Raw genomic sequence first — 11,390 nt, 5'->3', positions numbered from 1 at the left:
ACTGCCCTGCAGTGATGCCCTGTGACCTGAAACTGAGCCGAAATAAAACTTTCTCCCTCAGTTGCTTTTGTTGGTTTTATCACAGTGGCAGAAAAGTGACGCAGTTACAAATGTTGAGCCCGTTTGGGAATGACCTGAACTAAAGAGGGTTAGTGAGGAGAATTGCACCATCTGGTGGAAAATGGAGAAGCTGGCTGCTGGCATATGCTGAGTGGTCCTAGGCTATCCTCTCCGTGTTGTCTGTACAGTGGGGGCAACAGCACCAATCACCCAGTGGTGGGAATCTAGTAAGTCAGGCTATAGGATAAAAACTCAAGATATGTAAATGAGTAAGTGAGGTAGACAGCTACTCTGGTTCCACTTACAGAAAGTGTCTAGAATAGGTAAACTTACAGGGAATGGGAACGGGAGTTACTGCAGACAGTTTCTGCTTTACAAAGCCAGGTAATAGCCTTGTCAGCACACGCCTTTAATCCCAGTACTTGGAAGACAGAGGCAGGCGCCTCTCTGAGTTCAAAGCCAGTCTGGTCTACATAGTGATTTCTAGGACAGCCAGGATTACACAGAGAAACCCTGTCTCAAAAAACAAACAAACAAAAAACTGGTTGGGGTCATGGACATAGCACAGTATAAAACAGATGGCAAGCCCTGGGTTCAAGCTCCAGTATCAAGCCATGTACAGTGATGCACACTTGTGCTCACATAACTTTAGAGATAGAAGTTCTTGTCAATTAAATAATGAGTTCCAGGTCAGCCTGGATTACATGAGACTCCAGGTGTGTAGCTCAGTTGGTAGGATGGTTGCCTTGCCCAGCATTATATAATCTGAGTGTGGTGGTACATGCCTGTTATTGTAGCCCTTATGATAGGTAAAAGCAGGATTAGAAACACAAGGTCATTCTTGACTATAACAGCCTGGACTATACGAAACCCTATCCGAGAGAGAGAGAGAGAGATGGCTCAGTGCTTAAGAGAGAGACACAGAGAGATAGAGAGATGGCTCAGTGCTTAAGAGCGCTTGCTGCTCTTCCAGAGGACCCGGGTTCAATTCCCAGGAGCCACATGGCAGCTCATAGCTATCTGCATCTCCAGTTCCAGGGGATCGAACACCCTTTTATGGTTTCCACAGGCACGAAGAATACATGTGGTACACATACATGCAAGCAAAGCAATCATACACATACAAAAATAAAGACAATAGGGCCAGTGAGTTGGCTCAGTGAGCTGCTTGTTGCCAAGTCTGATGACCTGAGTCCAGCCCTAAGTACCCAAATGGCAGAAGGAGCAAACTGACATCACAAGTTGTCCTCTGACCTCCACTTGCTTTCTGTAATCATTAAAAAAAAAAAAAAAAAAAAAAAAAAAATCAAGGCTGGGAGTAGTGGCTCACACCTTTCATCCCCAGCACTCAGGAAACAGATACAGATCTCTGTGATTTCAACCTGGTCTACATAGCAGGTTCCAGGCCAGAGCCAGAGCTACACAGTGAGACTATGTTCTGAAAAAATAAAAAAGAAAGTCAACCCCCAACATCACAATAAAATAATAGCAAGTGTGTTGTGGTGATAGCTAACCACGCCACAGAAGGGAATTCATACCTGACCCTATAAACCTGGTCAAAAGCCAGCGGTCAGGTATGTCATAGGCTCTCATGGGTGAGCCACAGATGTTATTTTGTAAAATATGTATACTGCATCCATCTCATTGCCTTCCAATATGCTAATGACCATAGATCAGGGCTACTGTCAGCTTTTGTCAGAGAAGCTTTTTTTTTTTTTTTAGATTTACTATATTGTGTGTGTGTGTGTGTGTGTGTGTGTGTGTGTGTGCACTCGCGCTTTCTCTGCATCAGATCTCATTATAGATGACTGTGAGCCACCATGTGGGTACTGGGAATTGAACTCAGGACCTCTGGAAGAGCAGCCACTGCTCTTCACAGCTGTGCCATCTTTCCAGCCTCAGAGAAGCTTTTGTATGTGGGCAGTGGCAACTGCAGAGACTCCTAACTGGTCAAACTGTGGAACATTCAGCCTGAACAGAGACATCCATATCAGCCCCATCCAAGGCTCAGGCAGCGGGTGGAGCTGGAGGAGGCTAATAGGATGAATATGATCAAAATACATTACACACATATGTGAAAATGCCATAAGGAAGCACATTGTTATCTGTAATTAATACATGCTGGTAGAAAAACACAAACAGTACACAGCAACTCCCTGTGTTCTTTTTCCAATTTATTGTGAGCCTGCAATTATTTCAAAACAAAAGTTTGAAAAACTATATACACGGATATCTTCATTTCGTAGCTGCCCTGTGCTCCCCACTCTCCGATCTGACTCAGAGATTCACTGGCCTTTTGTAATACTGGAACTTTTCTAGGCGATAAACCCCAGCTGGCCTATAGAGGGCTGGCATCTGTCCCCGTTTGTCAGGACTAAAAGCCAACTCAGAGTCTAGTTTCACTTTTCTTTTCCTGAACTTACAGAGGAGCCAGGGAGGGAGGGAATTTAACAAGCAGCAACTGGCACTTCGGTTCCTGTTTGCATCAGTTACGAGCTCTGTTGTGCCCCCGCCCCTTGGCCCCTTCGCCCCTGTCCCCGCCCCCTCCCCTTTGCCCCCGCTCCCCCCGCCGTCCCCCCCCCCATAGCTGCGAGCATTTCTGCCTCCGTATCCAGCCCCAGGACTGAGGATGGATGGGGAGTTATACTCGAGGCAGCTGTGAGTCTCAAGGTGGAATACAAAGTTGGGTGGCTTCCAGACCTTTGGTCTCCAGCTGCCCTCCTACTTCTTGACCACAGGTATGTGCTGGGTCTGCCTGCCATGCAGAGGATCCAGGGAGCCAGTGTCTTGATATCTGGTCTGCGGGGCTTAGGAGCCGAGGTGGCCAAGAACCTGGTCCTTACGGGTGTGGGCAGCCTCACCCTGCATGATCCCCATCCGGCTTGCTGGGCTGACCTGGCTGCTCAGGTAAGAGTTCTTGTGGTCTCTATGCCCCCTCCCAGAGCAGGGCCAAAGGGGAGTCTCTTTTTGATCAAACTACTATTCTGTCCTTAGTTTTTCCTCTCAGAGGAGAGCTTGGGAAGGAGCAGAGCTGAGGCCTCTCAAGCACCATTGGCTCAGCTCAATGAAGCTGTCCAGATCTCCGTCCATACAGGTGACATCACTGAGGACCTGCTGCAGGCTTTCCAGGTACTACCCAAGTCTAGAACCTCCCTCCTGCCCTTAAAGGCAAAGGTGGCAAGTGATTCTGGTGTTCTGGTGTCCATGTAGGTGGTGGTGCTGACTGACTCCAAGCTGGAGGAGCAGCTGAAGGTGGGAACCTTCTGCCACAAGCATGGAATCTCCTTTCTGGTGGCTGAAACCCGGGGCCTTGTGGGGTGAGGAGACTAACTGTATACCCCACTACACCTCTGTCAGCGACTGGCCCCAATGCTTTTCCCAGTTGTTTTTTAGGATTGATTTATTTATTTTGTATACAGTGTTCTGTCTGCATGTACACCTGCAGGCCAAAAGAGGGCGCCAGATCTCATTACAGATGATTGTGAGTCACCATGTAGGTGCTGGGATTTGAACTCTGTAGCCAGTGCTCTTAACTGCTGAGCCATCTCTCCAGGTCCAGTTTTTCCCAGTTCTAAGCTTGCTGTTGTAATTGAAGTAAAGCAGTGTGCGAGAGAAAGACGCCATGGGATGCCATTCGACAGGGTTCTGGCAGAGAGTTTTTTAAATTATTATCATTATTAAGGAAAGAGGTCATAAAAGGGGGAACAGGAAGCGGGGAGACTGGCCTCCCGAGACAGGAGCAGCAGGAGAGAGGAGAAAGGAAAGGGGGAGGGGGAACAGACAGAGGAAGAAAAAGAGGAAGATGGGAGGCAGGCGGGGCCCTTTTCAAAAAGGGAACATAGTGAATGTGCACAGGTGGTGCTCTTAGTGGCTGCAGCTGAGGGCGATTCCTGTCAGAACCCCAAGGACAGGCCAGTGCAGATGCCTGAACACTAACACTTGTTCTTATCACCCTCTGCCCTGCCGCAAGCCTAGCAAAGGATCCTCGTAATTCTGGACCACAATCCCACCCACCCTTGTTTCTCCACCTCAGTGTCCAGACCTGTTCTAGTACAACTTATGCACCCAAATCTTTTTCCAGAGTTCCTTTCCCTTGGGTCTGTCCTAGTGTCCCCTACCACTACTCACAACTGGTAAGCTTCCCCAGTAACTTTTGCCCACCGTGCTAGGCGGGTGTTCTGTGACTTTGGTGAGGACTTCACTGTTGAGGACCCTACAGAGGTGGAACCCATGACAGCTGCCATCCAGAGCATCTCCCAGGTGGGTTCCGAGATGTAGAGATCTATCTGATATTCCAGGTGCCAGGCCTGCGGAAAGCAGGTATAGGTACTTGGAAGTGAAACCATCTCTCACCCAGGGATTGCCTGGCATTGTCACTCTGGGAGGAGACACCAAAAGACACTCCTTCTGTGATGGAGACCTGGTGATTTTCTCAGGCATTGAAGGCATGGTTGAACTCAACAGTTGTTCTCCCCAGCCTGTCCATGTGCAGAGTAAGCCAACCCCACTCCAACCCCTGGCTCAGCACTACGCAGAAACTACTTATTTTTAGGGGTCGTAACTGACTAGGCTGGATCTCTTCCAGAAGATGGGTCTTTGGAGATCGGAGACACGACAACCTTCTCCCGTTACTTGCGTGGTGGGGTTGTGACTGAAGTCAAGAGACCCAAGGCTGTGAGGCATGTGAGTGCAAGAGCCTCTGAGGTGGGGGCGCCACGTTGCATCAGTGCACAGGGTCCCAGACCTCACCCTGAGCCAAACAACTCTGACTCCGACAGGAGGCCCTGGACATAGCTCTGCTTCAGCCCCTTGTGGTGGCCCAGAGTACTCAGGAAGTACAACGTGCTCACTGCCTACATCAGGCCTTCCAGGCTCTGCACAAGTTCCAGCAACTTCATGGACAGCTACCCAGGCCCTGGGACCCTGTGAGTGGCCCCACATTGTACAATGCACAGCCTCTGTCTTGCTGGACCTCTCACCTTTCAAACTTCACCTCAATGGCCATTTACAGACCCAAGTTTGAACCCTAGAGGCAGACTCTACACTCAACAACAGGACATGAATACCACTATTGTACACTAGAGATTGTGTTCATAGGTGTACTGACTAGGCCTACAACCTGCAGACTCTGCTTGCTCCATCCTTAAGCCACGAGAGGCAGGTTAGAAGCTTTACTCGGGTTGGTGATGCCTTCGGGGTCTCTGGCTGATGCTTTGGTAGTGCTTCCCAGCCTAGCAACGATGCCAGGTTTTCCTACTTAAGAGTCTGCTGCTTCAGTGGAATAGAGTAGATGGGTTTTGAGGGGTAGGTTAGAATTCAGACTAGGGCTACCAGGCCCACATACGCTATGCCTCGGTGTCATCTCACAGGTTGATGCAGAGACTGTGGTGCGCCTGGCCCAGGACCTGGAGCCACTAAAAGGGACAAAAGAATCGCTGGATGAGGCTTTACTTCGGAAAATTGCCCTGAGTAGTGCTGGTAGCTTAAGCCCCATGGCAGCCATTCTGGGAGGAGTGGCTGCCCAGGAAGTCCTGAAGGTAGAAAACAGATGGGGAAAGGAAGGGACTGGGAAAGTGGGCATGTCGATGTATGTGCCAGACAGCACCGAGCAGCAGCCTTGAGCATTTTATCAACCAGGCGCCGCCCTCAGATGGGATCTAAGGGGATGAGGAATTAGGCATTGGCAGAAACCCCCCCCCCATAGTGAAATGCCAATCCCCAGGCAATCTCGGCCAAGTTCATGCCCCTGGACCAGTGGCTGTACTTTGATGCCCTTGAATGTCTTCCGGAAGATGAAGAACTCCTTCCCAATCCTGAGGACTGTCATCCGGTGAGAACTGGTGGTGAAAGCCTTGTTCAAAATCAGGGTTAGAGGAGAAACCTGAGAAACACTCCTGAGGTCCTGATGAAACAACTCAGTGAATGACACACAGCACAGGCATCAGCCGTCACTGACCATCATCTGTGTTCCCTAGAGAGACTGCCGATACGATGGGCAAATTGCTGTGTTTGGGACTGGTTTTCAGGAGAAACTGAGCAACCAACAGTATCTCTTGGTGAGCTGTGGGGTGATGGTGGGGATGTCTTGGGGAAATCCAGGCCAAGTGCCCTGGATAAGATTGTTCCTGCCAGGTGGGTGCTGGTGCCATTGGCTGTGAAATGCTTAAAAGTTTTGCACTGGTGGGCCTGGGAGTCAAGGCTAATGGAGGCGTGACTGTTGCTGACATGGACCACATAGAACGCTCCAACCTCAGCAGGCAGTTCCTCTTCAGGCCCCAGGACATTGGGGTGAGTACTGGTCCCTCTTACATCTTTGTGTCTCCGGTCACTTTCTCATAATGTGCCCATTTCCTCTCTTCCCAGAAGCCCAAGGCAGAGGTGGCCGCAACAGCAGCTCAGCGTCTAAACCCAGACCTACAAGTGACCTCTTATACCTACCCAGTGGATCCCACCACAGAGCACATCTTTGGTGACGACTTCTTCTCCAGGGTGGATGGTGTTGCTGCTGCTTTGGACAGCTTCGAGGCCCGTGAGTGCCTGACTTAGAGCCGAGCCCCTTGCCCAAGACTCTGGCAGCCTCACTCCACACCCTATGCCCTTTGGCCAGGGCACTATGTTGCTGCTCGATGCACCCACTATCTGAAACCACTGCTGGAGGCAGGCACGCAGGGGACCCGGGGCAGTGCTGCAGTGTGTGTGCCATTTGTTACGGAAGTCTACAAAGGCCCCACCTCAGCTGCAGACTCCGAGGATGCCTCCCACCCTCTGTGCACTCTGCGGTACTTCCCCAGCACAGTCGAGCACATCCTTCAGGTAAGTATACCCCGCCCTACCCATCTCAATCCCCAGATGTCACATCTCTTCTTCATCTAATAAATACCTCACCACCTCCCCGCCCCTGCAGTGGGCCCGAGATGAATTTGAGGGACTCTTTAACCGATCTGCCGAGACCATCAATTGCTACCAAGAGTAAGGCCAAAAACAGAAGCAGGGAGGAGTCCAGGATTCCAGGCACAGAGTTCAGCCTCAAACTTCCTCCTCTTTCTGCAGGACATCCACTTCCCCGTCAGGCATGGATAGGATGCAAACAACAATCTTACTGCAGCCAGTGATGGGTGTCCTAAAAATGCGCCCACGGACCTGGCAAGACTGTGTGGTGTGGGCTCTAGGTCACTGGCAACTGTGCTTTCACGATGGCATTGTCGAGCTGCTGAGACACTTCCCAGCCAATAAAGTAGGTGGTCAGTCGTGGGGCAGATGATGGCTCCAGGAGAGCAGACTGAGCCCAGCAGCCTCTATTTCCTTAGGTACTTGAGGATGGAACTCTGTTCTGGTCAGGATCCAAAAGGTGTCCACAGCCCTTACAGTTTGACCCCAACCAAGTGAGTAGGGTCCTTAGACATGAGTCCTTCCAGAGTAGCGGTCACTGCCTTTGTGGTCTGCTAAGAGAGCCACGCTTGTGCAAATGTGGGTGTCTGTACTTGACAGTCAGGCACTCAAGCATTCTCACCAAAGGGCAATGAACCCCATCCCATGTACCCATGAATCTTCCTGCTCTCTGCCTGGCTTCAGGACATGCATTTCCTCTACGTGCTGGCAGCTGCCAACCTGTATGCACAAATGCATGGGCTGCCTGGCTCACGAGACCTGGCTGCACTCAGGGAACTGCTGAGACTGCTGGAAGAGCCTGATTCCGTGCACAGGAGCCTCATCTCTGCTGGTGCTTTTACTGCTGCTGAGCTTGGTAAGAGTCTTGCACAGTCATTCTAGGCTTGTCCCTGTCTTCAGCCTGTACTCAAAAGGCAGATGGGGTTCGAAAGCCCTATAGCTAACTTTGCTTCCTCTCTCTGGCCTTCGTTGGGTTTGTTGTTCATTTAATTTTTACTTTATATGTATGGGTATCTTATATACATGTATATCTATGCACCACATGTGTGCCTGGTGCCCACAGAAGCCAGAAAAGGGCACTGATGCCCAGGAACTGGAGTTAGAGACAGTTGTGAGCTGCCACATAAGTGCTGGGAATTCAACGGCGTCCTTTACAAATCCTTGATTTGATCAAGTGGTGGCAAGTGGCAGGTTAGACAGACACCGCGGCTCTAGGGTACAGGAAATGAGCTAAGGACCGCTCCCGTACCCTGCCCCCTGACAGGCCCGGAGCAGCTGAAGGAACTGCAGGAACTTCTGGAAAACTGGAGCAAGGGCCCTCCGCTGAAGCCTGTGTTGTTTGAGAAGGTGGGACCCCAAGTGGGAACAATGACCTGGGCTGGGGGAAGGTAAGGAATTGGAGTAGTCCAAGAACCCGCGTTTCCTACCTTCAAGGCCATGGAAGCAGCTTGTTCCCCTGGCATTTCCCTTGCGCTGTGTGGCAAAGGAGGGAGACGGTAGATCCCCACCCACAAACCTGTACAGAGACCAGCCAGTGGCGCCCAGCTGGCCGTGAGGAGGGGGTCACTGCACTGCTAACACTGCTGTGACTTGGGCCTGGCAGGATGATGACAGCAACTTCCAGATGGACTTTGTGGTAGCAGCGACTAACCTGAGAGCTCAGAACTATGGGATCCTGCCAGTCAACCATGCTCAGGTAACTCCACCCCCTTGGGGCTCAGGCCTGAAAGTGAGAGCCAAATCTTAGTCCTAAACCTTGAGCCCGGACCAAATGCCCTGTCCTTGACAGATCAAGCAAATCATGGGTCGGATCATCCCAGCCATTGCTACCAGTACATCAGTTGTGGCAGGGTTATTGGGCCTGGAGCTGTATAAGGTAGTAAGTGGGCCACGGCCCCTTGGTGCCTTCCGTCAAAGCTATCTGCACCTGGCTGAAAACTACTTCACACGATCAGTGCCTTCTGCCCCAGCCCTCCAGTTGGTGAGCCTTTGATCCCCTACCCTTGTTCCCGTTAGACCTGAGTTTTCCCTTTACCCACCCAAGCAAACAGTCCTCTCTCCGGCTGTGGCTTCTCTCCAGGCCCCAGACTATGGGGTAATCCTCCAGACTCCCCCCAGTTCCTTCCCTTCCTGCTATGAAGCCAGGCTGGGACCTGTCAAAAACAGGAAACAGCCATCAGCCAGACCCCCAACCCCCCTGCAGTCCAGGGTCTGGGGGAGCTGCAGCTTTAACTCATTAGTAGAGCCAGACATCCCCCACAGCCCCCTCCTCCTCAATAATACCCTGGAGGGAGGGAGTGGGGAGGGGTGACCATATACTCAGCCCCAGAGAGGAGTCTAGCTTCCCTCTCCAGAGCCCTTTTCTGTTCACCTCAAGCCAAGTTAAAGGGCACCGGGCTTGCTACCGTGAGTGTGGGTCTCGGCCCCATAGGAGTGTGTGTTTACGGTACAGCTTTGAGCACAACAAGGTGTGGGCAACCCTTGTGTGTGAACATGGAGGGATCGAGTTTAGACATCTGTGTGCCACATGAGAAAGCAAAGCTCTTCCTCGATGTGCACACTCATGGGTGTGCACGTGGGCACATAAGAGGGTGCTGCCGCCTTTGTTTGTGTGGGTGTTCCTACCAAGGCCAGGTCGGCAATGCTTTCAATTGTGCTCCCAGGCGCTGCCACAGCTGGCACTTCCCTGAGGAACAGGAAACGGGGTAGAGGGAAGCCCTCACCAGGGGAAAGGACAGAGGTCACTGGCTAGCCTAGGGTCCCTCTGGACAAGCACACAGAGTGCTTTTGTGAGGTGTCCCCACTGTTAACCAGCACAGAGACTGCCTTTGTCTCTGGGATGGGGGTGGGTAGGAGTCCCCATCTTGCCTCTAGCCTAGTCTCAGCTCGACCCCAGTATGTTTTCTGAGGGTTGGAAGGGGCCCTTTGTCCTGGCCTCTGTATGTCTGCTACATCTGTCCTCAGCTGAGGATACCAGGACTCTTCGACTGGGGAAAAGATATCTCTGGGTCAGCAGGATTACATTGTCACTGTGTCTTTGGTTTTTGCATGCCCGTGAGCAGTCCGAAGCCCCGTATGTAAGGGCTGGGGAGTAGCACGGGCTGTATCCTCCAGCTCCCAGTCTCCCCTTTGAGGAACAAGCCGCTTTATCGGAGACTGCAGCAGCCCAGCTCCAGCTTCCTCAGGAAGCAGTCCCGTCCCGTCCCCCCCCCACCCCCCCTGCCCTCCCCGCCTTCAGCTGGCCTGTGTGATGGATGTCTGTTTCCCTGCACAGGGCCCCTTAGCTCCATTTCCTGTGCTGGCCCCAGCCTGGGTGGGGAGGGGGCTGAGACTCTGGGCCCAGATCCCACCTTCCACCCCCCACCTCTTGGCTCCGGCTTCCTGCCTCTAGAGTGACTCCTCCTCTAGGAAAAGCTGCTAGTAACTGGGCCAGGGGTTGCAGATTTGTGTGAGAAATCTCTAATTCCTGCTCACTTCCACCCCATAGTTCCATCACCTGAAGTGGACCTGTTGGGACCGCCTGAAGGTGCCTGCTGGGCGGCCTGAGAGGACACTGGAGTCACTGCTGGCCCATCTCCAGGTGTGCCCCAGGCCTCTCTGCCCCAGGCCCAGCCCAGCCTGGCCCAGCCAGTACCTGACCTATGTCTCTGTAGGTAGAGCACGGACTGCGGGTGAAGATGCTGCTGCACGGCCAGGCTGTGCTCTATTCTGCACAATGGCCACTCGAGAAGCAGGCTCAGCGCCTGTGCCTCAGGTGAGCCAGTACTGGACATAGCCAGCCCCTACCATGTCCCTGGATGTTGAGGATGGGTGATAGCCGCTTTTCCTCAACCCCATTCTAGGCCCCTCACACCTTCTTGAAGCATTCTTCCACCAAATGGAGCCAACAAATGGGCTTGGGGGTGGGGCTAAGAGCCTGAGGAAGGGGACTTCAGTAGCTGTCTGCTTGGCCAGCACCACTGGCTCCCCATATACTGCCCAGCCCCCCTCACCCCCCCAGCCTACTCCCAAGGGACCCACAACTTCCTGCCTTCCTCCTGCCTGCCCCCACCAGCTGCTCCTAAAATAGTTTCAGATGTTTCCTGCCTTGAGCCACTCGGGGGCTCCTGAGGGCCGCCAGCACCCTCTAGTCCACACTAGGTTGTGTCTGTCTCCCTCAGCTCACCTACCAAATCTCCCCCGAACCCCCTCCCACACTAGGGTGACAGAACTGGTTCAGCAAGTGACTGGCCAAGAGCCTGAGCCTGGGCTGCGGGTACTGGTGTTGGAGCTGAGCTGCGAGGGTGAAGGGGACGAAACTGCCTTCCCTCCTCTGCATTACGAACTGTGACAAGGTGGCCACCACTCGGTCATACGGAACTCGACATAAAATCCCTGCATCTTGAGCCTACAGCAGATACTTCAACAATAAAAACTTGTTGAAGAAAGTGGAGAAGATGGCT

At 52.4% G+C, this 11,390-nt stretch overlaps 1 protein-coding gene across 2 annotated transcripts; it reads left to right on the top strand.

Annotated features, from left to right (window-relative positions):
- Nucleotides 1–2,619: 2,619 nt before the first annotated feature.
- Nucleotides 2,620–11,375, top strand: Uba7 (ubiquitin like modifier activating enzyme 7). 2 transcript variants are annotated; one of them, XM_051204652.1, is made up of 24 exons: nucleotides 2,620–2,718; nucleotides 2,799–2,967; nucleotides 3,055–3,189; nucleotides 3,271–3,377; nucleotides 4,230–4,320; nucleotides 4,418–4,553; nucleotides 4,649–4,743; nucleotides 4,839–4,985; nucleotides 5,430–5,597; nucleotides 5,783–5,890; nucleotides 6,036–6,116; nucleotides 6,193–6,348; nucleotides 6,424–6,589; nucleotides 6,668–6,873; nucleotides 6,965–7,029; nucleotides 7,111–7,294; nucleotides 7,368–7,442; nucleotides 7,633–7,804; nucleotides 8,213–8,295; nucleotides 8,552–8,644; nucleotides 8,738–8,929; nucleotides 10,436–10,528; nucleotides 10,602–10,702; nucleotides 11,149–11,375. In XM_051204652.1, the coding sequence occupies exons 1-24, from the start codon at nucleotides 2,690–2,692 to the stop codon at nucleotides 11,276–11,278; spliced, it is 2,982 nt and encodes a 993-aa protein (XP_051060609.1). In that variant the 5' UTR covers nucleotides 2,620–2,689; the 3' UTR covers nucleotides 11,279–11,375. The 2 variants fall into 2 exon arrangements, with proteins under 2 accessions (XP_051060609.1, XP_051060599.1); XM_051204642.1 differs by having other exon boundaries at nucleotides 4,646–4,743.
- Nucleotides 11,376–11,390: the final 15 nt, after the last annotated feature.

The sequence above is a fragment of the Phodopus roborovskii genome, unplaced genomic scaffold (assembly GCF_943737965.1).
Source record: "Phodopus roborovskii unplaced genomic scaffold, PHOROB, whole genome shotgun sequence".
Classification (NCBI taxonomy): domain Eukaryota; kingdom Metazoa; phylum Chordata; class Mammalia; order Rodentia; family Cricetidae; genus Phodopus; species Phodopus roborovskii.
This window is presented reverse-complemented; position numbering and strand designations above follow the sequence as displayed.

Bases quoted from the DNA above. Each gene is read 5' to 3' on its own strand.
- Uba7 (XM_051204642.1), top strand. From the start codon at position 2,690: ATGGATGGGGAGTTATACTCGAGGCAGCT. The intron at 5,891-6,035 runs GTGAGAACTGGT...TGTGTTCCCTAG, and splicing joins ATCCTGAGGACTGTCATCCG to AGAGACTGCCGATACGATGG. The intron at 8,296-8,551 runs GTGGGACCCCAA...TGGGCCTGGCAG, and splicing joins AGCCTGTGTTGTTTGAGAAG to GATGATGACAGCAACTTCCA.